This window comes from Lygodium microphyllum, chromosome 3 (assembly GCF_053477565.2).
Source record: "Lygodium microphyllum isolate KBCC chromosome 3, Lygodium_microphyllum_v1.1.10, whole genome shotgun sequence".
In the NCBI taxonomy this organism is placed as follows: Eukaryota; Viridiplantae; Streptophyta; class Polypodiopsida; order Schizaeales; family Lygodiaceae; genus Lygodium; species Lygodium microphyllum.
Genome location: NC_141137.1, coordinates 113626524 through 113651363, shown reverse-complemented (window position 1 = coordinate 113651363; position 24840 = coordinate 113626524). Strand labels below are relative to the sequence as shown.

At 42.7% G+C, this 24840-nt stretch overlaps 1 protein-coding gene across 3 annotated transcripts; it reads right to left on the bottom strand.

Annotated features, from left to right (window-relative positions):
• Positions 1-574: 574 nt before the first annotated feature.
• Positions 575-4169, bottom strand: LOC148038783 (uncharacterized). 3 transcript variants are annotated; one of them, XM_087674625.1, is made up of 4 exons: positions 3923-4169; positions 3699-3827; positions 3570-3590; positions 575-3411 (listed from the first exon to the last, which is right to left on the bottom strand). In XM_087674625.1, the coding sequence occupies exon 4, from the start codon at positions 3308-3310 to the stop codon at positions 1412-1414; it is 1899 nt and encodes a 632-aa protein (XP_087530751.1). In that variant the 5' UTR covers positions 3311-3411; positions 3570-3590; positions 3699-3827; positions 3923-4169; the 3' UTR covers positions 575-1411. The 3 variants fall into 3 exon arrangements, with proteins under 3 accessions (XP_087530751.1, XP_087530748.1, XP_087530750.1); XM_087674622.1 differs by having other exon boundaries at positions 3570-3827; XM_087674624.1 differs by lacking the exon at positions 3570-3590 and having other exon boundaries at positions 3591-3827.
• Between the last annotated feature and the right edge of the window lie 20671 nt (positions 4170-24840).

Genomic DNA, 24840 nt, shown 5'->3' with positions numbered 1-24840 from the left:
AATGATTATAAGACTAAGGTAAGACTTTTGACTGTACCTGCAACATGAAACTCTAAGATGGGAGCCTGAGAAAATTTTACAAACAGGATGAAAAACCACTGATTCAATAAATAAATGAGAAGAACTTGTGGTTGGACAAGCCTATTTTCTGGTGTGAGGGGATAGACACAGACTAAGATATCAAAGTGAATATCTTCTGACTTGGATTCTCATTGCCAATCCTGCCCAACTAGCAACTTTCAGAAATTGTGCTTACTCTAGAGCCCTAGCCCATTCAAGATTATCCGACATTTCTCCCTTTGATCGCCCTGGATCCCCGCCCCATTCAAGATTAGACACCTGCTACATTTGCCCAGAGTGCAAATATAGAGAAGTTCCAAGTTTTATTTATGTTTGGATTGCATGTGAATTGTCCTTTCTGTTAGTTATCTTTCTACCCTGTATTTCAAATTAAGTTGTCTTTAGCTCTGCATCAAACCTAGAGGTATCATGATACCTGTCCCAAGTTTGCTTGTACAAGACTCTTATACTGAATTTTGACTCTCAACTGATAAAAATCAGAGAGAGACTACTACCACAAGATTTACAGTAACCTTGTTTACATCAGTATCAAGCACATACCAATTGTGTCAAATTGTAACATATCCAGGTAAAAGCCAAACATACATGCATCAGGCTGTAAAGTACCCTGCCATACTAAGTGAGGTTGAGACAAGAAGACTTGTGATTGTGAATGATGGGTTATTGGCATGGCATTGGCCTTGTGTGTAGACATATGTTTGAGACAAAGAGGGCACCAAATGTAAGTGATCTGATTCAGGACAGATGGGATGACTGTAGGAACCCTAAATATTATGGCTGCAACAGCTTGCCACCAGTACTATACTCAAATACAGAGATGAATTTGCAGGAGTAAATAGCTCAGGGAATGCCATTCCGAAAGTGAAGCTGGCACCAGCCACGTTTACCTACTGGGGCTGGCAGCCAGCTTGACTGAATGGCCAACCCTCAGGGCTCACTCCTGGAATGAAAAAATCGCTCTGGATTTTGATTACGCAACATCTCCAAGTCCAAGGGATTTAGGCTTGCCAACTACCTGAGGTGCTGCCACATTGATCTCCATGTAGGTCACAGAATTTTTCTGAATGCATTCATGGTCAACTTCCCCCTCAGGAGCAACAGCGTTCCTGCATGCCACGACCTCTCTCTAACCATATACAGGCGCATTCAGAATAATGAGTTGTCATCTATCTGGAATAGCAAATCTGCATGTATGTGCCTATTTTTCAACACGCGCACAGGTCTTGGGAAGGCCTCTGTCAAACCACATGCTGTGACACTCGCAATTATGGGGCAGCTCATCTAAGGAAACTCAACAGAATCAGGAGACCTGCTGCATTTCATATCAACTCTACCTCTTACCAGCTCTCCCAACCACACCTCCTTTGCCAAAGAATGAAGGATAACTTCCGTCAACCGAGTGACGAGAATGGGGTGTGTGAGGGGTGTGAGGGCCTGGATCGGTGAATGAATTCTGTTGCTGTCCACTCCTGGTTGGACTGAAGTAGAAACTAAATGCGCTGTAATCTTTGTTTAGGAATGAATAGTGTTGTGGAGGCCTCTTATGGCCCATTGCTGGTTCAGGAGAGAGGACCGGGCTTTTCTGCACAAAAAAATCAGCATCATGATGGAGAGGACTAGTAGGTTCTTGACCATGTTGCTGCTGAGGATAGTGATGGTGGTGGTGGTGTACACGATAATGATAATCAGAATGTGTATATTCCATTTCTTGCTTTCTACTACTTTGCTTCTTTTTGTGTTTGAACCCCAACATCGGGGATAGAGTTTTAGTCCAAGCCTTGCTCCAACTACGGGAACGAGAGTACAGGTGCCTTTCTTCATCTTCGCTAGATCCCGGCTGATTCCTAGTTGCAACATAGTTTGAGGGGCTCTTAAGGAGGCTCTTTCTCTTGGGTTTTTCACCATAGATGCTCACATCTACATCCATATCAGAATTGTAAAAGTGATGATGGTATCGTTGCTGCTGCTGCTGGTCTCTTTGTTTTAGGGTGAAAATAGGTGCAGGAGACACCCTCATATCTCTTGAACAGTCTATGCTTACACTGCTTCTCCTTTTCGACAGCAAACCTGCAAGCTTCATCTTAGGGCTTCTCAACCCTACCGAATCCGAAAAGTAGCTAGGAGCGCTACTGTCTGCATTCACATCTCTGATGTGGCTTCTATGATGATCATGTGGACGGCTCGAGCTCATTGGACTTCTACTGGCTATGTGTTTAGGACTCTTGCACATCTGCTCATCCACAAAAGAGACTGATTTTCTTCTAGGAACCATGTCTGGGGGTACATCTGTAGACAACTGCTGTGTTGGCTGAGAAACCCCTGAAACAGCAGTACCAGATACAGACTTTGCCCAGGTGCTGCGCCGTGGAAAAATGGATGCCATCCATGAGGTGCTATTGTTGTTGTCCCTCACATCATCACAGAAATTTATGCCTGGGTCTTCAACCACTGATGCCTCCTTTCGCAACGGGCTGTTTGGAATTGTGCGCTTTGCAGTTGGTGAAGGGAAATGTAAGAGTTGCTTGCTAGATTTAGGAGAAGCTTGGTGTGGAGAGGATAGAAGTGAAGAGGCATCCCCCTTACTTAAGCTGTCATGGACCTCTCTCATGGATGTGGTGTATGAGACCTTGTTATCACGCTGGTTGGCTTCCTGCACTCTGCAGCTGCTGCCAAGGCTTCTTCGATGCTCAGTTCTGTGCACACTTATGCCATCGCCGTCAACATCGTTCTTACACGGCCTTGTGCTAAAGACCAAGTTTCTCCTGATTTCTGATTTAGGCTCGTGCTTAAAGTCATTGCCTTGCCTCTTGGTGTCTTTGTCCTCAACATGCCTTTGAAGCAGAGACCACAAGGAGGTTCTCTTCTTCTTAGGAGTGGTGCTGGAACACTGGCCACTCTTTTTCTCAGATTGAATCAAGGGGGGAGGAGAGGCTTGTCTACTCTTCACTGATGTGGGATGGCATTGAGGGGAAGAGGTAAGGGACAGATGTTTATGCAAATAGAGAGCTGCCACTTGTTTGACATCCTCTCTATTGTATTCCATGGGATCTCTTCTAGCCACCACCAGATGGGGAGGGGTCATGGGAGGCATGTCCAAACCAAAAGAGTCTCTTGCCTCGCTCAATTCTTCCTCATCCACAAGAGCCAGAAGGCGCTCCCTCAAACAAGAGGCACACACTCCCACCACTAACTGTCTTGGGTGCCTTCTGCACCTGCCCATCGAATTCATTTTTGGGTATGCAATCAGCTCAGCTACAATTAGCTGTGAGCTGTCAATTTGGAGGAGTCCAAGCCTAAAATGAGCTATGCTGCACGCAGTTTCAGGGCCTCCTGCAAGAGATACAACCAAACAGGTCAATGAAGGCCATGGAAGCTTTCATAATCAACAGCCTACAGTGGAGAACAACAACTTGAAATTATGGAGAAGTTTCCACAGGCATTGTGAATTGAGCTCCATACAATTAAGGAAGCAGCATATAAAACCTTACCAGGATCACTGTTAATCACACCTGCAGCAAAAGATAGGGTCGTATGAAGCAGGGGAGCAATTCAAAGAGAGGAATCAAGAACAGGGTATAGATAATTCGACTGTAAACGTGGACGATTCTCACACTCACAGTAGTGCCTGGTGTCTCAAGCTTATAGATTACTGTGACTGGTGTTTCAAGCTCACAGACGAGCAAAAGCACCCGGCCGGCAGAGGAGAAATGGATTAACAAGGCAGAAGAATCCATGAAGATAAACCTCTGATAAGAATTGAAACAGGAACAAATTTTAATAACATCGTGGCTAATTTTTCAAATCTTTACACTTACATTTTGCCTCAAATGACAGAAAATACCTTACTGGGATGCGATTTACCCCCCAAGAAATGAAGGTTTCATAACGTTAGGCTGTTAGCCCTGTGCTCTGCTACCGTTAGAACAGGGCTTGTAGCAAACCCAATCAAAATTTACAGGCTGCCAGCCGTGGATGACATAATACCTTATCACCCACAAATCCAACATCGCCTTCTGTGACTAAATTTGGCATGCCGCCACCATGAATTGAATCAATACTGCCAAACCCAGCTGCCGAACAATCAAGAATGAAACATTTTGACCGCCGGCTGCCTCCCTCTCTAAATATAGCTGCCTTCCAGCTAAAGAAAGCATTGGACAATTTGCAATCAAGCCACCCCCAATTTATTTTTTGGGGCAGACAAAAAGCCCTGATAAAAAAGTTTTATATTTGTCATGACAGCATGTTTTACTCACTAAAACCTTTGTTTCGTTCCATTAAAATTAAATAAACAACTCATTTGAAATTTCCTTTTCACAAAAAAAACTCCAAAAATTAGCCAAAAAGGTTTTAATGAAAACTTCAATATAAATTCAAAAAAAAGGTGTCATGGCAGTGCTCCTTCACTAATTCTTTATTTCGTTCCGTGAAAATTAAATAGATAAATACTTTTGAAATTTATTTGTAACAAAACCTTGGTAATGAAAATTCCAAAAATTGTCCAAAAAGGTTTAATGAAAATTTCAAAAAAATTACACCAGCATTTTCTTCTTCTTCTTTTTTGGGGGGGGGCATCACATCAGCGATTTCTTCGTTCATGAAAAGGGCAAATTTCCACGATTCCCTCAAAAAATCTAAAAAACAGATTATTTGTGAGGATTCAATTTGAAATTTGGGATGCATTGAATAATTCTGAGGAAGGCCAATCATTTTTTGCGTGCCTCCACGGTCAAAAATTTTCCATCGCTCATAAATTATGGGTCAGAATTAGGAAAGGAAAATCGGACCCACAATTTTAAATAAGGAAAATCGGACCCACAACCTTTAAAAGGGGCTTTAAACACCCTCCCTGGATTCTACTTTGCAAGAGGCCCCACAACTTTGGCATTTAATCTGGGTGCTATTTATAGCGGGTGGAAAGGAAATTTTAAGGGAGGAAAAAGGTGTGCGTTTTATTCTACAAACGTTTGTCAAAAGCTCCTTCCTAGGATAACGACATTCTTTCATTCCTTTCTCCGCAACACTTTGAAAGGTTAAGTTTTCGAAAGTGATGGACTATAGAGCCCCTTCCCACCCGGTGTTTGACACGGCTCCATAAGACGACTAAGTGGTAAGTGTGGCACTACCCTTAGTATATGTAAGTCCATATAGCTCCATCATATAGCTCCATCCCCATAGGGGCAACATGATGTTGAAAGAACACCACAATATTGTCTCACCAAGGTGCTAGTGGGGATTCATTTTCCTCATATTGCCTACAATGGGAGCCCACCACCATCAAAAACATTGGTGCCTCCCATAGTTTTATACTGCAAAAGGAGTTTTGGCCAAGCTCAAAGCACCGTGTGCCCAATTTTATGCTCTTTCTAGCAAGAGGATGGCATCTTTACAACTTGACCATTGCTGCAACCATTAATGCAAGATTAAGTGGAGTTGTCACACATTGGAACTAAGAGTGTCTTCTCGCTAAGCATTCTAGAACGTCACCCAAAACATATCAAATTGCATGAAAAGGAATTTGCATTGCAATGCCGCACCTTCCCACACTGTTGTTTCATTGATGATGACCTGCAACCAATGATAATAAATAATCATAATCAACAAAGGGTATGCTCCTCTTTAGAATGATTTGGCTAGCAGAAAATGTTACTTCAATTGGACAAAGGTAGTGAAAGCTAAGGGTGTCTTCACGGAGCATTTGGAAATGTCATTCCAAACAAATGGAACTACAAAAATAGGACATGGACTATATTCCTTCACCTTTCCACAACCTCTGTAACGTATCCCCTAGTATCATCCAGGACACATCTTAGCAGTCCGTCGGAAAGGATGTCTAGAAAACTCCGCCCGGCACTCCCATGGAATGTTACGGGTTTTGCAATCTAGGTCTTCCTGCGTCTGCCAATTAGCGGAAGTATCATGGCCGTTTCCCACTTAGGATTGACCGGAATTATGGTTTTCCTATTTGGTCATTAGCTAACAGCATCTAGCGTCAGACCCGAGCGAACTACTTTACGCAGAAACGCCAGGTCCGAAGCGGATTCACGCTGCACTTGGTTCAAGGAGAATGGGAAACGAGAGGGATGCAAAGCTCAACCTCTCTGCCATAAGGCATAGTCCCATTCCATTCCCCTAAAACAGCGTAAATCGGGTAAGACGTAACTCTAGGTCATCGTTCTCGTTATTCGTTTTGATGATGATGATCATTCCGCTGTTCCTCGAGATTTTTGAGAAAAGTTCCCGGCTAACCGGGACCACCCAACCGTAGGACGGACCCATGGCCCATCCTCCGCACTTTCCTCGGTTTGTTTTAGTTATGTAATTATCTAACACATTAATTTGACATATAACAATCAGCTTCTTTAATTAATCCCTTTAAGCACTGGTTCCTTCACATAATCTTATCACGTGACATAGAAAAACAATATCAAGCAAGTTCTTTTTTTACATTTCATCATTTTATCATTGAAATACAAGGAGTTCCGCCCGTAGGCTTGTCCATAATCCGCCCGAAGGCTATCCAGTAATCCCCAAGGATCACTATTCCAAGCTTCCGCCGTCAACTAGTATGTGGGCCTCGAGATCCAATCCCGAGTCACGTTAGCCTCTTGTGCAGGACCTGGAAGGCAAGGGATTTACAGCCAGAGCCCCCCTACCACCCAAGCGTCCTCCTACTCCAAGTAGAGAATCTCGATCACTAATGATTCTTCTAGGTAACCCATGTAGCTTGAATATCTCCTTGATAAACAATCTCGCAATGTCGGAGGGTTTATAATTTGTCTTTACTGGAATCAGGTGTGCAACCTTGGTAAGCATGTCAACCACAACCATAATGGAATTGTATCCTCCTTGGACTTGGGGTAAGCCCACAACAAAATCCATACTGATGAATTCCCATTTCATTTGGGGAATGTCAAGCGGTTGTAGTTTCCCTGGCATCATGACATGTTCGGCTTTGATACGTTGGCAAGACAAACACTCAGTGACATACTTGAGAACGTCACCTTTAAGCCTCTCCCAATGGTAGCTCTTCCTAACTGCATTAAGAGTTTTAGCATAGCTAGGATGTCCTACGAAAGGAGAATCATGAGCTTCCCATAATATCTTCTGCTTAAGTGACTGGCTTGCTGGTATACACAGCCTTGTTCTGTAGTAGACAAGTCCATTATCAATGGAAAATTCCTGATACTTAGCTTGCAACTTTTGATTCTGCTCCTTGGTAGATATTTCCTTTATCATTGTTTGGTAGGCCAAATCATGGCATGCTTCCTCTCTAGCTAGTTCAAGTATAGGGTTGTTTGGCATAGATACTTTTGTAGCCAGAGATCTAGCCATTGATGGATTTTGCAAGATTAGGGAATTTAGGAATGCCTTGCGACTGAGTGCATCGACAACTACATTCTCCTTCCCTGGTCGGTACTTGATTTCAAAATCATATTCCTCCAATACTTCAATCCACCGACGTTGCCTCATGTTGAGCTCGTTCTGGGTAAAAATCCATTTGAGACTCTTATGATCGATTACTAGAGTAAACTTGTTACCCAACAGGTAGTGTCTCCAAAGCTTTAGAGCATGGATGACAGCTAGTAATTCCAGATCATGCGTGGCATAATTCTTTTCATGACTCTTCAATTTCCTTGAAGAGTATGCTACTGGATGACCTTCCTGCATAAGTACACACCCCAAGGCAAGAATGCTAGCATCAGTTACTACCTCGAACTCCTTATTGAGGTCAGGAAGTTTTAGAATAGGTGCTGATACCAAACTTTGTTTCAATTTGTCGAAGCTATTTTGTTCGGAAGTTGACCATGTAATGGAAGTCTGCTTCTTTAGTAAGTCTGTAAGAGGTGCTACAATCAAAGCATAGTTTTTGATGAAGACCCTATACCATCCTGTCAATCCAAGAAAGCTACGTATCTCTTTGACGAATACTGGTATTGGCCATTCAAGCACATCTCTGACTTTGGCTGGGTCTACTGATATTCCTTCTGATGATACTATGAATCCTAGATATTCAATCTGACGCTTGAAGAATGCACACTTCTTCATTTTTGCATATAGCTTATGAGACCTCATTGTCTCAAGGAGAATCCGAAGTTGAGGTTCATGATCTTCTTCCTGTTTGGAATAGACTAAAGTGTCATCGAAGAAGACAAGCACGAAATCATCAAGATATGGTCTAAAAATATACTGCATTGATCTATTGAAGGTGGCAGGTGCATTTGTAAGCCCGAATGACATAACCAGGAACTCAAAGTGCCCATATCTTGTATTGAAGGCCGTCTTTGGAATATCTTCTTCCTTGATCCTTATCTGATAGTAACCTGACCTGAGATCAATCTTGGAGAAGATCTTTGCACCTTGAAGACGATCAAGAAGCTCATCTATTCTAGGAATAGGATACTTGTTCTTGACTGTTGATTGATTCAACCCTCGGTAATCAATACATAGTCGAAGTGTCCCATCTTTCTTTTTCTGGAATAGTACTGGAGCTCCCCACGGTGAGTTGCTAGGCCGGATGTAACCCTGATCTAACAGTTGCTTGAGCTGTTCCTTCAACTCAATTGCTTCTGGTATGGACATTCTATAAGGTCTCTTTGCAATTGGTGCAGCTCCAGGCACTAACCTAATCTCATGATCTACTTCTCTTGGAGGCGGAAGTTCAATCAATTCCTCAGGGAATACGTCAGCGTATTCCTTTAGCCAAGAAGGTCCTTCATGAGACTCTTGCTTTTGATCTAACTTGTTGAGTTTGATCAGGTAAACGGGTAATCCTTTTCTGACTCCTTTTATGATCCGAGATACTTTGGCCAATTGGATTCTTGGCACTCCTACCTCACCTTGAGTTGTGACAAATTCCCTTTCAGAGTTTCGAAAGGAAACTTGACCCTTTCCACAGTGAATGTGGGTGTCGTTGGGCTTAAGCCAATCCATTCCGAGTAGACACTCGTGGATACCTAAATTCATGACTCTGAATTTGACTGAGGTCTTCTTTCCTCCCAGAAAGAATTCCACCTTAGCAGTTTGCCTAGTACAAGTTACCTCACGACCATTTGCCAATTCCACAAGCAGGGTAGGTGCTTCTACTGTAGCTATTCCTAATCTTTTTGCACATGCTGGTGAGATAAAGGAATGTGTACTGCCACAATCAATCAAGGTTTTGAAACCTTTACCTTGATAGTACGACGATGTCTGAATCACCGAGAACTGGCGATTCGGCCCTTTCTTGTGTAAAGCGGCATGGACTGTTGCTCTTTCGAATTCTGCTTCCATAGTCGGATCTTCCTCTTCTTCTTCTTCGCATCTTTGCCTATTGGCAATGCAGGCAATTCTTCCTCTTCCACGGGTGGCGGCTCCTTGACCGCGGCCTGCACCTTGGAAAGGCATTTGACGATGTCCTCCGCTGAGCTTGGGACATTGCCTCTTAAAGTGACCCGGTTCGTTGCAGTGGAAACAACGGAGGTTTCGGTCGTTACTTTGAGTAGGAACAAAGTTGTTGACGTTATTTGTCCTTGCTTTCTTCCTTTGTCCCTGATTGTGACCTTGAACTCTCTTCATTTGAGGTCTGAATGCTCCTCTGTTCGGGTCACTATAGGACCAAGTTTTGTTACCCCTTGGTCTAGCTTGCACCTCCTGAATTATAGGCGCCGCTTGAATGAGTGCATCCTGAAGATCTGATGGACGCATAGATTCGAGACGGGTATTTACGGGTGGATTTAAGTCCGCACAAAATTTGGACACCTGCTGCATCATGTCCATCTGTGGCGCATACTTTAAAAGTGAGACGAATTTAGAGTAGTATGCGTCAAGAGTGAATCCTAGCTGTTTTAGCTCGTAGAACTCATTCATTTTCTGCGTACGATATGCAGGTGGTAAATATCTTCCCTGCACGGCTTTCTTCAACTTCTCCCAGGTAACGGACCCCTCTGAAGTCCCTTGATCCCTGCACCATTGCTTCCACCAAAGTCTAGCTCCGCCGGTGAGTTTTAACTTGGCGAGCATGGCCTGATTGGTAGGTGCAGTACCAGCTGCTTCAAAGTAATCCTCCATGGATTCAATCCAAATTTCAGCATCAGCTTGGACGAATCTGCCTCTCCCATCAAACTCGGGTGGCTTTATCTGGTTGAGGAGGAACTTCTTCTCCTGGGTCACAGTAGTACTTGATGTAGGAGGTGAATTTGGAGCCTGTACCTGGGGTTGTGCCTGGTTAAAAGTTTTCTTAACGTTATTATATGATAATCGATGTTAGTTATCTTTCATTTTTAGTTCAACTATCTCGTAAACAATGTAGCTACTTAACTTTTTAACAACTCTTATGCACAGCCAGATATTGATAAAAAGAAGTCTTTATTTGTATTTACATGGCATAGCCTTATACAACGTTCCGTGTGATGATAATCCAATCATTACATTCAGTTTGGGGAGAACAACGTTGTATTGCATTTATCTACAGGAACTGTGTAATAGTAGGGTTTTGGGTCATGGAACTTTAGGAATCGATAGTTCATTGGAAGTTCAGGATACCCTTTCCGTTGGAATCCATACTTCTCATGGCGGCCCAACACTTTAATCCTCTCGGCTGGGATTACACGGGTTACTTCCTCATATACATATGAGTTCATTTCAACCCTCCGACCTTGAATATGTAAAGTCGAATTTACGTGAGCTTCCACAAAAATGAACAGCTTCACGACTTTCAAGTCTTCCAACCACTTGATCCTCTTTAGGTTGGTCTGTAGATAAGCAAACCGGTGGGCGGCTATATAGTAGATTCCTGAAGACCCCATCCATCTTCGTTCTATGTATAAAGGTGATGGATTATAAATCTGCTCTAGGATGTTCATCATCCCAATTCTTTGTCTATAAAGGGGAGAATGCATTGCAGTCATAAACATGACCCAAAATACCAAAAACTTGTTCCACGCTTCATAATTCTGCAAGACAGCATTGAAGATGAGAAAATGTTTGGACAACAACAATTTCTTTACTTCATTTTATTGAGATCTCATAAAAACAATTCCGTTATTGGTCGGCTCTGATACCAACTTGTAACGTATCCCCTAGTATCATCCAGGACACGTCTTAGCAGTCCATCGGAAAGGATGTCTAGAAAACTCCGCCCGGCACTCCCATGGAATGTTACGGGTTTTGCCATCTAGGTCTTCCTGCGTCTGCCACGTAGCGGAAGTATCCTGGCCGTTTCCCACTTAGGATTGACCGGAATTAGGGTTTTCCTGTTTGGTCATTAGCTAATAGCATCTAGCGCCAGACCCGAGCGAACTACTTTACGCAGAAACGCCAGGTCCGAAGCGGATTCACGCTGCACTTGGTTCAAGGAGAATGGGAAACGAGAGGGATGCAAAGCTCAACCTCTCTGCCATAAGGCATAGTCCCATTCCGTTCCCCTAAAACAGCGTAAATCGGGTAAGACGTAACTCTAGGTCATCGTTCTCATTATTCGTTTTGATGATGATGATCATTCCGCTGTTCCTCGAGATTTTTGAGAAAAGTTCCCGGCTAACCGGGACCACCCAACCGTAGGACGGACCCATGGCCCATCCTCCGCACTTTCCTCGGTTTGTTTTAGTTATGTAATTATCTAACACATTAATTTGACATATAACAATCAGCTTCTTTAATTAATCCCTTTAAGCACTGGTTCCTTCACATAATCTTATCACGTGACATAGAAAAACAATATCAAGCAAGTTCTTTTTTTACATTTCATCATTTTATCATTGAAATACAAGGAGTTCCGCCCGTAGGCTTGTCCATAATCCGCCCGAAGGCTATCCAGTAATCCCCAGGGATTACTATTCCAAGCTTTCGCCGTCAACTAGTATGCGGGCCTCGAGATCCAATCCCGAGTCACATTAGCCTCTTGTGCAGGACTCGGAAGGTGAGGGATTTACAGCCAGAGCCCCCCCTAGCACCCAAGCGTCCTCCTACTCCAAGTAGGGCTCAACGGAGAGACCTCTCGCGGCGGGTTCAGTCCACATTCCCGGCGCAGTCAACAACCCCCTTGGTTAGGGTTAGGCAGGTAGTCGGGGGTAACTGAAACTGCCTCTTCCTTCAGGCCTTTAACCTGAAGTATAGGTACTCATTTAGTTTGTAATTCATAATTCAAATAGAGCCCTAAAATCTCTAGCAAGCACAAACATTTCCATTAATCAACCCATTTGTATGGCAAACTGCTAAGGAAGTGTTCTTTCCTTTTTGAGTGTATCAGCACTCGTTCCCAAGGTGTCTTGTAAATTGGCAAGATCTTTTACATTCTGGTGTAGGGCATACCCAATTTGGTTAACCCTAAAGTTCCTTAGATATGCTAGTTTCCGGTTTACAACTTTCCTTATTTAGAAGGATATCCAAAAATACGTCTTTTTGCAAGATAACTTGCGTAGGGATCTGCCATCCTTGATGAGGGTTTTTACCCTTCCTCCTTGTGAATCAATCACAAGACTAAATGATTTTGTACTTGCTGCACAAGTCCTGTGATGGAGTAATCCGTTATAGATCCTTTAAGCTGATGTATGTCGGCCTAGGGTTTCTTTTTAAGGATCTCAGGGATAGCCCTAATTCCTTATCTTTACGAATTTGTTTGACCCTACAATAAGGAAAATAATCAAGTGCTTAGGGTATGAATATTTCTATGTCTAGATTGGTTTGGATAATTTTTGGAAGGTAATATTAATCGTCTTGTCACAATTTTGCTATTCTAGTGACCATTTACTTTTTCAATCAATATAGTTCAATTTAAACTTCCGTTTCCTTACATACGAACTCATACCAAATGACAGTATTTGCCTTGTTAAGATGTGCAATTAGCAAAGATAACTTTCTAGTAAATTGGGCAACGAAACAAACCTTTCATGAATTTAACCATTTACAATGACTCGTTGCGAAAGAAATAAGGCTAATGGTGCAAGATATTATTTCTACACCTTTAGGACTAAAATATACTACTATAGTAAATGGATAATCTTGCTCGTAATTTATAATGCTTGACGCAACTCGAAGGAAACTAAGTTCTATTCGTTATCATTCATTCAAATAAGCTAAACTCCTTCATTACAAATAACTCGGACAAATATATCCTATCCCTAACAATTTCTCTTTGCAAGATCGACTTAAAAACCGAATTAAAGACAAGAAGAAAAACCTGGTTTTGGGGTGAGATATCCACATGGATACCGGGGGATGACCCTCCCGCAGCTACACCTTGGACTTTCTTCGGCGGCATCATAGTTCGAATGTGAGATAGCCTTTTTTCCTCTTTCTTCTGGAATTCCACCGTCTCTTTGGATCAAAAAAAGTTTATGGGTGAGTGGTTTTGCAACCACGGAACCCTTGGAGGATTTTGACTTGGGGTAGAAGGAATAGAAAGCACTTATTCTCCTTCCTTCCCTTTCTTTTATCTTTTTCCCACTCTTCCTCCTTCACTCCTTCTTTTCACTCCCTCTACTTTCCCTCCCTATCTTTTATCTCACGGCTACTTTTCCCTTATGGGATATCATCCGAGGCCATGATGACGATTTGGATTTTTAGGTTCAGGGGGGGAAAAATAATAAGGGGGATACGGGGGATTAAGAGGAAAGCTTAGGGAGTTGTGGGAAAAAAAAGAAAAGAGTTATGAGGGGGGTTGAAAAAGGGTTATAAGGGGGTGAAAAGGCTTAGGGGAATAAAACACGGGGAGGGGGGGGGGGGGTTTAAAAGGCCTTTATGAAAATCCACGGGAAGGCTTTACAACCGGGTAAAATGGATTTCTGGGGGGATGCAAGGGAAAAGGGGTGTGTAAAGACTGCTTGTGTAGGATCCAATGGGAAGGCTAAGGGGATTTTTTTAAAACCCAGGGGTGTGTTGGTTCCCAAGGCCAAGGAAGGGCTTAAGGGGGGGAAAGGGGGCTTAAGAAGCCCCTTAGAAGCTTCCCCCCCAGGAAGCTTCTAAGGCTTCACGCCACAAGGGGGGGGGGGGGGGGGTTTCAGGGCCGCCCGTCGACGGCGATGCCCAAGTGGCAAGAAACCGTGGTGGCTCCTTACCAACATGCGCGCCTATGTCCCTCGGCTTCTCCCTCCCTCAGGCCCTCTCTCTCTCTCACGTTGACAGCGCGACGTTATGGCGGCACTCCTTTCCTCCTTTCGTCATGGCAGCAGCACAGGGTATTTGGCAGCCCTCCCTTACTTCCCTCGGCCGTTTCCTGGCTCTCCCCTCTTCATGACCACCCTCACGCAATCATGGTAGCTTTCCTCTTGATCTTCCGGCGGGGCCTTCAGTGTGTCGACCCTGATTTAAATAGGGGAGGGGAGGGGGATCCTCCCTCCCCTGCGTGTCATCACGCATGCTTCCCCCCCCCTCGCTCCAAGCTCCACCAAGGAGCTTATTCAATCCTTCTATTCCCCTCCCCCTCCAGCTCGTCAGTCGGCTGGGGGGATAAGGGGGGAATAATAATTAAAAAATTTTCATTTATCCAATTCGTTTTTCATTTGAGGCAGTTCACGCGTGAGTTAAGCAAATCGGAATATTACAACCTCACTAATAAGTTGGAGCCCATCATTTGCAACTGGAACCATAAGAAAAAGTAAATAATAGGGGCTTCACATAGAGAGATTGGGAGGGGTGTGTTTGCCCTTCACATTGAGGGTTATAGGAAAGTTTCCTCAAATTTAGGATAGTTGTTTCCTTTTCAAAACATGTGGCTTGGTTAAGTGACTATGGTTGAATATGTTGCAACAATCTTGCAAACAACCAATTCAACCTAATCATGTGAGAAGCCAACAACAAATATGCATTGTTCTTTTTGGATGTTTCACAATAATTTTGGAACACATTATGGAATCCCTTTGCTAGAGTTGTTCGATGTGTGTAGATAAACTTTGCTTGTGTATCGAGACTATGTTGATAATGGCAATGTAGCGAAGTAATGCATGGATAGGTAGAGTTGGCATTGACCACATGTAGTGCAGAGAAAATCCTAGTTCATTGATAATATGTCCATGCCCTAGTAGTGCTAGAGAGGATACATTCAGTAATTGCCTAGTTGTTTGTCCTAAGTGGCACCACCCAAATCTTATGGAGTTCATGGGCTTAGTCAATTAGGTTGCTTGTGGATCTACCTTGTAGATGAAGCACCTAGCTTGACCCACAAGGTTCAACTTGAGGTACCTAGTGCTTGAACTAAGTCATCTAACAACAATCTAGTGTTGAGCTAAGAGAGATCACTTGTGTGGTCATCAAAGCTCAAAAAACAAGCATGCAGTGCACTTGGTTCAAGGAGAGTGACAGATGAGAGGAAGCAAAATGACAACCCCTCAACACATAAGATAAAATTTGCCTTGACCCCCTAAAAAAATCATGAGCTTATTCTAAACATAGATCCTATGATCATCAATGTATCAACTCTCTCTATTTGATTTCTAGTTAGGGATCGCCCCGCTTATGGAGTCCACCTTCTATAGGACACTTCTTTCATGGAAGTGCTTTCTACTCACACACTCGAGGCATTCTTTAGTTCTCTAATTAACTTAACACAATTAGTTTGGATACTTACAACAACTAGAATCCTTAAGTAGCCTTTTATGAACTAGCTTTGTTCACATAACTGATTGCACAAACACAAAAACAAGGAATACATCATTTGGTAGATGAGTCTTTTAATTGTCTAGCCATTAGCTATCACTACCAATAATTTAGGCCTAGAACTACCCGCATCGGTGTCCACCATCCATCTATGAGGATCTTACAAACGATAGCCATTCTTGGTGGAGGAACTTGGCAAAATGCTTGGGGATAGCCATTTCCACCCCTTGTACCATCATATGCAACCATTATCTAGTCCATATTTGTGTTGGAAAATCAAGTGTATGGCAACCAATATGAACTGGATATCCTTCTTTCTAAGGAAAAGAATTCTTTTGGAGAAAAAAATCCTTTCAATGAGCAAGTATTCCCTTAGGATACATTGATTTGTCAAAAAACAACCAAGACTCTAAGTACTAATCTTAAATTAACTAATTACTTTAAAAAGGGTTACTACATTACTTTGGTTGACCTTAGGTGTTCTAGGGGTTGTCCATATGGTTTTCTTTTGCACATTTATATTTTCTTATTTTGGGTATGGAAGTGAGAGTTTCTCCTAAGGCATGAGTTAAAGTTATTCTCATGGGAACAAGTTTTCAATCTAATTAGCTTAGCACACAACCCTCTTATTTAAGGGAGATAATTTGATAAGAATATTACTAAAATTAGTGTAGACACTTATTTCTAGGGTGTCCCTTTTCCAACTTAAAGGGTTCAGTCCCATTTCACAATGAGAGTTAACCATCTCTACTGCGTATTTTATGGTAGTTAATTCTTCAACTAAATAAGCATTTATGATTTTTCTTCTAGTTGAGCCATTATTCTAAAAGGTATTACAATATAATTTTATTTGGTAATTAAACTAGGGGTTAGGGATTGTATATTTTTCCAATTATCAAGAATTCAATTGCGAGGAGGCAAAGAGCTAGAATTTGAGATCGTTAGAGGATGCAAATATGAGTCGAGACTCAAGGAGAGGGAGGAGATAACCAACCCAACAAGCATTAGGGAAAATTTGAGGTAAAAATTGGCATTGTGAGGGAGTTTGACCACAGTATTCCCTCAAAAATAGGGGACACAGTAAATTTTTTGTAAATGAATTCCAAACTTGATAGAGATTGCATTTTCAAAACCTACTCTTATTTCCATTATTGATATATGGGTTGTTATGGTTTGAAAGTGGGATAATGAAGTTATACCAAACATTCCATTTTGGCTAGGGAATATTACCATACATTGAGATTTGGTGCAAAAGTAGAGATAGACTTTTTGTCTCTATTAGGTATGATTATACCAGTTGCTCTATGCTAGATATAGCCATGTTAAGATGGATTGCTTGTTTGAAGTGAACGAGCCCGAATTTTAGATATATTGCAGGCAAAGATAATATAATAGTGGACATGCTATCTAGATTGTTAACCCTAGTGCAAAGAAAGAAAAAAGAAAATTAAAAAGATGCAGGGTGCACAGAGTGAAAAAAGGCATCCTGTGAGACGGAGAAGCTCTCCACTTTCTCCTCTCTTCTTCTTCTCTTCTCTTGTCTTGTCTCGTGCACGCAACAATGGAGCATGGAGCTTGGAGTGTGAGGATCGTGGAACTTGCTTGAGCTTACAACTTGGATCGTGGAGCTACCGGAGTGCTTGAAGGAGAAGGCAACTCGATTGAGCATGAAGGTAATCTCACTACACTTGTAGGTGTGAGAGTGTGCACGGCTATGTGAGAGCTAGCCATTGCACTTGCCTTGAAATGCTTGAAACAATAAGCGGTCCGTGGGTCTTGCCAGTCGACCATGAGCTCTCACATTTTGGTTCCATTGTCGAGACCAATAGATTCAAGCTTTGAATGCTTGCGCGCTCCAAATTGATCATTCAAGTAGAGTTTGCCCTAAACCAGTGCTTGAGATAGGCAGGAAGTGAGGGAGTTGAAGAGGCATTCGATCTCCTTTTCATGTAAGTTTTCTTGGTTTTTTTGATTTAGGTAAGTAGGTTGGATTAGTGTAAGTGGTTGCTTATGATTTGGATACATTTAGGTAAGGAAAAAACAAGGAACAAAGAAACACACATTAGGGTTTTTGTTGTAATAGCAGGCCCAAAATAGGAAAAAAAGAGGGAAAATAGAGCTTCAAGGCATTAAGACGACAAAGAGAGAGAAGGGGGAGGTAAAAGACTAAGCAAAGAGGGGTTTAAGAAGCCAGGACGGTAGGGGAAGAGCTCATTTGTCATTTCTAAGTTGAGGGAGAGAGCTTGAGGAAGAGAAAGAGACCTACAATGCTAGAAACCATTTCGTGCTTGGAAATATTCACCACTACACCTTTGAGCCCTATAGGTAAGCTCTAAGTGCGCCTTTGTGTTGGATAATTGCTTCTAGGATTATAGTTGATAGATTGATCAAGGCATGTGTGATATTTGAGTGTGACATGCAAACCAAAATGGAGTATCACAGTAGACCAGTTGAGGACATCATAGCCAATCTCAAGGAAGAGCGAAAGTTGGCAAGGAAAGCATTGAAAGGCATATTTGCTTACAACCAAGAGTAGCAAGCTCAAAAGTTGAGGCAAGACATAGAAATGTGTGAAGTCCACTCGTCTTAGCGAGACCAATCATTTTGGAAGGGAAGCTCAACTAGCTCTCCTAGCACCCAATGATTCAAAGTCACTTGTCCCTAGGATGGATATCAACCCCACATGGATACATAGACCACTTGGACCCATCGTGACCCATCCACCAAGCAACACTTTGATACATTACGTAGAGGAGCCGAATGAGGACGAAGCATACATAAACCCTTACATTTCTTATGATGAAGAGGGTAATCCTATCTTGATGGATTTGAGACCAGTGCTGGGGATGGCATTGAGGGTAGGGGAAGAGGTAGAGGTCTAGGAGGACAAAACCAAGAACCCATCACATATGCCGAACTTGCGGTCACCCGAGGCACATCTCATCTCGATGCCCTAAAAGGGAGCAAGCCAATCGAGATAAGGCCAACTTGAGATGCCCTGAGTGTGGGATCACACACTTGTACACCAAACAAGTGCCTTAGGGGAAACCTTCCACTAGTTTGGCTATTGTGCCATCTATACCATTGGGGCTGTTTGGAGTTGAGACACTTGATGGTGTCAAAGCCACACCAATTTTGTTGAATGTCATGACCCAATCATAGACAAAGTGGGCCGACATTTCATTACCTAGACCCAACAATCTTGACATAGCTTCAATGGGGAAGAAAAGCCATAGAAGAAGGAGAAAAATGACTGAGATAAAGATTATGCTTAAGAAAGATAGTGCCACCACATTATCAAAGGGGAAGCAAGTCACGAATATAGAAGTAGAGACATATACTCCTAAGACAACAAAAAAGGGAAGTGCTAAGATTGGAGAATATTTTGATCTGAGAGGCACCAATTAGAAGTGGTTGATAAGGTTAAGGAGTGGGTGAGAGAAGCCCAAGCATAGCTAGGATGTAGAACCCATTATTGGAGACGAGATCTATTAACTCTCTAGTGTGAGAACACTAGTCTTGCCTACTCGGTTAATATCAAGAGACACGTCCACACCCCATATAGCAATGGATAGAGAGAGCCTAGAAACCACAAGTAGAAAAACTGCGGAAGATTGTTGGCAAAAGAGCATAGAGCCTAATGAAAAGTAGGTGGTTGGCAACTTTCTTATGATGTGAATATCGGCCCCTATGACTCTGCCTTTGGGAGAATTGCTTAGGCAGAATCCAACCTTATGGCAAGTGCTAAAGTAGTGGATAGAAAGACCAAATGAGCTTGGAGGGACCAACTTGCTTGACCACCATATAACCACGTAGATATCTAGCTGACCCTAAACTCAGTACCTAAGTCCTTACACGTAAATGCTTTTGGGAAGGCATGGAAATGCACGTAGTCCTACTTGTCATAGCATTAGGGGATGCCACAAGAAAGGGGATCGTGGACACATGAGTAGGAGTCATTATACTCAGGCATGCAGCCTTGTAGGCTTGGGGTAACCCACCTATGGAGACTACAAGGTTTAATGTCATGTTGGCCAATGGAGTGAAACTTAGGCCATTTGGGATACTGAAAGACATGCCCTTGGACATAGAGGGAGTTCAGTTCTTAGTGAACTTCATAGTTATGATGGGAGTGGACTATGACATCCTACTAGGCCGACCTTGGATGCGAAACGCACGAGTGATAGAACATTGTGGCTATGGTCTCATATTCTTCGGCAATAGGTTGGAGGCTATAATAGTCGAGATGGATACTTGGAAGACCATGCCGGTTGACCTAGATGCCATCTCGGCTATCTTGAAAGGAGACTCATAGATTAGGAATTAATATGGGCCACTAATGAAGTATATCCCTTGCTCCGAGGACGAGCAGGATTGGATGCATGTGCTAGCCACCATCGACCTACCATTCTCAGATGACGAATAGGATTATAAGCAGGCTGCAAGGACAACCAATGAGTCCCATAAAGCCACAACATCTTAGCTGTTGAAGGGTAAGACCCTGCCATTAGTACCACTTTGCATGATGGCCAGGAGCTCTAGTAGGCAGCCAACACATGTCCCTTTCCACATTCCATATCTAACAAATTGAGCTCCAAGGAATCATTGAATACTTGACAAGAGAGCTAGCAGGTAACCCAGCTACCAATCTCAAACCCCTCAAGGATCTCATGGACGGAGCCGAAATGGTGGTGGACCAAACCACACGACTTAAACCTAATGTACAATTGGGCACTAATCACAGATGTGGGAATGGGGCTGAGAACAGAAACCTAGGAGTTGATGAGCAATTAGAAGGTGATGTTTTGGACGATGAGTATGAAGACTACCTCAGAACAGAATGTGATTGTACTTGGTTGGATCACCTAGGAGTGATAGACTATGAGCAGACTATGAGCAATTTAGATTAGTTCAACCGAGTACTGCACCACTCCTTAGAATAGAATCGGCCTCAGAGTTGCAACCACTAGGGGAAACTCCTTCTTTTAATGAAGACTGTGAGTTTAACTCCGAGTCAGAAGTGAGTTGTGAGAGTGACAACCCTAGAAATACCCTGACCACCTAAGACCAAATGCACCAAAGGGTGTAAAAAATTACACGACACAACGAATAGAATCTAAGAAAGAGATAGAGATTACACAACAAGATAAGAGGAGAATTAAAAAAATTATTTAGCTCCAAACAACTGATACAAAGATGGCTTTGTCCACTCATGTGCTTCCATTGTGAAGCTTAGATGGCAATCTAGATAGAAGATAGGTGAAGAGCTTAAGGCTAGTTGGAACAACTCTGACTGGGTGAAAGATAGATGATGGATGGCTATGAAGGGATTTAGCTTTTATATCCCGCGAAGGCTGTTAGGTTGGCCTAATCGACCTACCATATAGCCTCCACTAGTCGGCTAGGGAATATTCCCTTTACCATCGGGCTAGGGGCACTACCCTTGGACCTCGACCAAGGGGGCCACTGGTCCCCCCTAGGACCCCCCAGCCAAGGGTTGCTTCTACGGCCCTCGGACCCCAAAATAGGGGCCCCTGATAACTCCCTTACGCTGCAACTCAATGCAATGTACCTCGAGTTGCTACTAGCTTAACTACTCCATCTAACCCAAAGATTAGACCCACAATGGTCGCCTTTTTGCCAATCGGTCACATAGACCTCATTTGACATACAAGTTAGGACTCAACCAATATCTGGGCTCACATATGGCTTCTCCTCATAATGGGGGCCTTACAACTTTGAGCACCATGGATCATTGATGGCACCTTATGAGGGTGGGGCATTGAGCATATCTAACACCCCCCCACAATGTCCACCTATAGGTGAACTATCTCCTCAGCCCAATGCTGAGTCTCTGAAGATGAACTTGAAGCAAATTCTTTGTAAGTGCTTTGGTGAAGATATCCACTCCATTCTCCTCTATTGGATAGTAGACCAATTCCACTATCCCATCCTCGATCAAATCACACACACATAGTGATACTGGATATCTATATGTTTGGTGCACACATGAGACCTTGGATTTTTGGCAATGGAGAATGCAACTCTGATTGTCACATCTCAGCACAGTTGGTTCTCATCCTACACTCCCATATGCCATAGGATCCTTCTCAACCATACTGCTTCACATGCAGCAAAACAAGCTACCTTGTACTTTGCTGTAGTAGAAGACAATGCCAGTGTTGGCTGCTTCTTACTAATCCAAGAGAAAGTTTCTAAACCCAAAGAGAAACAATAACCAGAAACTGACTTATTGGAATCACAGACTCCTTCCCAATTTGAGTCATAGTTCCCCACGAGAGAAGTTCTAGAACCGTATGTGATACCATAGTCAAGTGTTTCCTTCAAGTATCTAAGCACCCGCATCCCAACTTTCCAATGACTCTCATGAGGTTTGTTTGAGAACCTACTGAAAACACTAACAACAAAACTGATATTTGGTCTAGTGTTACACAAGTAGATCAGTAGATTGCCGACCAACCTCTTGTACCTCCCAATGTTTGCTACTGCTATTGTATCCTCAACAGATAGCTTTGCATTCACCTCCATAGGTGTAGATATCTCCTTGCACTCGGTCATGCCAAATGCCTTCAAGATCTCCCATGCATACTTCTTTTGAGAGATGAAGATCTTTTCTGGCTCTTGCCAGACTTCAATCCCCAAACAATAGTGCAGCAAGCCCAAGTTTGTCATTTCAAACTTAGAACTCAAAGCCTTTCGAGTTTGGTTGATCATATCTTCATAGTCACATGTAATAAGAAGGTCGTCCACATATAGGACAATCACTACAAACTTTTCACCATCCTTGTAAACATACAAGTTAGCATCTGAGGCATATCTTTTGAAGTTTAAGCTTAAAAATAACTTATCTATCCATTGGTACCATGCTTTGGGGGGCTTGTTTTAGCCCATACAATGCATTCTTCACCTTGCACACTTTGTTCTCAGAATGGGGGCCCTCAAACCCTGGTGGTGGCTGAGCAACGTATACCTCCTCCTTGAGGTCACCATTTAAGAATGTTGACTTAACATCCATTTGGTAAACTGGCCATTGCTTATGGGCAACCATTACAAGTACTATGCGAATAGTGGTCATTTTGGCAGTTGGGAAAATTGACTCTTGAAAATCAAACCCTTCAACCTATGAAAATCCATGGGCAACTAGTTTGGCTTTGTACTTTTCTAAGATACCATCAGCCTTGTACTTTACCTTCTAGATCCACTTGGTGCCAATAACCTTCCGCTTTGTTGCCCGATCCACTAGCTCTCCCAAGTGTCATTCTTCATTATGCTATCATACTCGGCTTGCATAGCTACCCTCTATGCTAGATTTGCAAGTGCTTCTTCTAAGTCAATTGGCTCCTTTACTTCTCTCATAATCTCAGTCATCAAGGCCATATTGACTATGTGAGCATAACCCCTCCTTTGCTCCTCCATTTGCTAAGACCTCCTTGGTCTGTCCAATAGATGTAGGCATAGGATTATTATGGTCATAGAGCTACTTTACCCAACATGGCAATGGATTTTTCGGTGGGGTGAAGTCAGGTTGGTGAACTTTTTTCTCATCATCTAAAGATGATGCTCCTCCTCCTTAAGAATAGGGATAGCTCTTGGGACAGGTTCATAGTGGACTACTTCTTCGCTTGATGATAAAGTGGAAGAACTTGCCTTCTCCTCCTCCATGTATGTAGCTGCTCCTTGAACACCACATCACTGCTCGTGATAATCTTCTTTGCCTCTTGGTCATATAATTTGTATGCCTTCTGCTCATCATTATAGTCCAAGAAGATACATTTTTTGCTTTTTGGTTTTAACTTTCTTCTCTTCTCATATGGAACATGTGCATAACATTCACATCCAAAAATTCTAAAATGTGAGACAGATGGTTCCTTACCAGTGTAAGCCTCATGAGGTGTTTTTCCTTGAGAGCCTTTGTGTAGCTTCGATTTAGAATGTAGACTATAGTATTAATAGCTTTGGCCCAAAAATGGCTAGACAATTCCTTGTCCTTTAGCATGCATCTTGCCATCTCCACAATGGTGCAATTCCCGTGTTCCACAACACTGTTCTAGTGAGGTGTGTGAGGCGTTGTCAATTGATGCCTGATCCCTTTGCTCTTGCAAAAGTATTCAAACTCTTTTGAGTTGAACTCACCACCACCATCTGTTCTAAATTTCTTCACACTTGTCCCTATTTCATTCTCAAAAGCTTTTAGCCATTCTTTAAAGTTACCTTCAATTCAATCTTGCAAGTAGGTGAGAAACCATACCTTGCTTGTGCATCTTCTTCAACAATGCAAATTTGATGTGTCCAAACCTTTCTTGCCAAAGCTTACTTGTGCCCACTTCAACGGTGGTTATAAGAGCACTTAGCTCATATAGGTTGTTTCTTCTTTCTCCTTTGCCAACAACTTTGTCAGCACTGTCGAGAATTTTTGCACCTGTCTTCTTGAACCTCACTTCATGACCAAGATTAATTATGGCAACAATTGATTAACAGATTTCTCATAATTTCAGGAACATACAACACATTTGAAAGCTTTTTGACTTCACCATTTGCAGCAACAAAAGAAATAGTACTTGTGCCCGCAGTAGGGCATTTTGCATCATTTCCAACCGTCACAGTGATGGATTCTTGTTGAGGCTGCATAGAATTGTATAGACCTTTCTTGTTGGTCATGTGACGGGAGGCCCTACTATCCAACACCCATGAGTTAGTGGTAGATTCTTCTTGCGCCACGAGGAGCACACTTCCTCAATGGTCGCCATGAATAACTCCAACTCTGCTTCAGCCATATTGGCTGTCTCTTTCTTTTTACTTTTAAGGGTATCATTCTATTCATCTACCTTCTTGATACAACAATCTGCGATTTCATGTCCTTCTTCTGGCAGTAGAAGCACTCTCCTTGAGACTTCTTCTTACCACCCTTCTTCTTTTTGTCACCATCATTTTTGGTGGAGGAATTACCTTTGCCTTTTGCATTGGCAGAGAGAATGCAATATCTCCATTGTTGCTTCCTTCTCGGGCTTTCAACCTCAACTCCTCGTCCATTAATAATGCACAAAACTTCTAGTCCATCAAAATTTTGTGGACAAATCCGAAGGCACCTCCAAGCTAGCTCCTCACTAGTCTTTTGTATCCCAGCATCAGCCATATGGTCACACAAATTCTTAATCTGAGTGATGA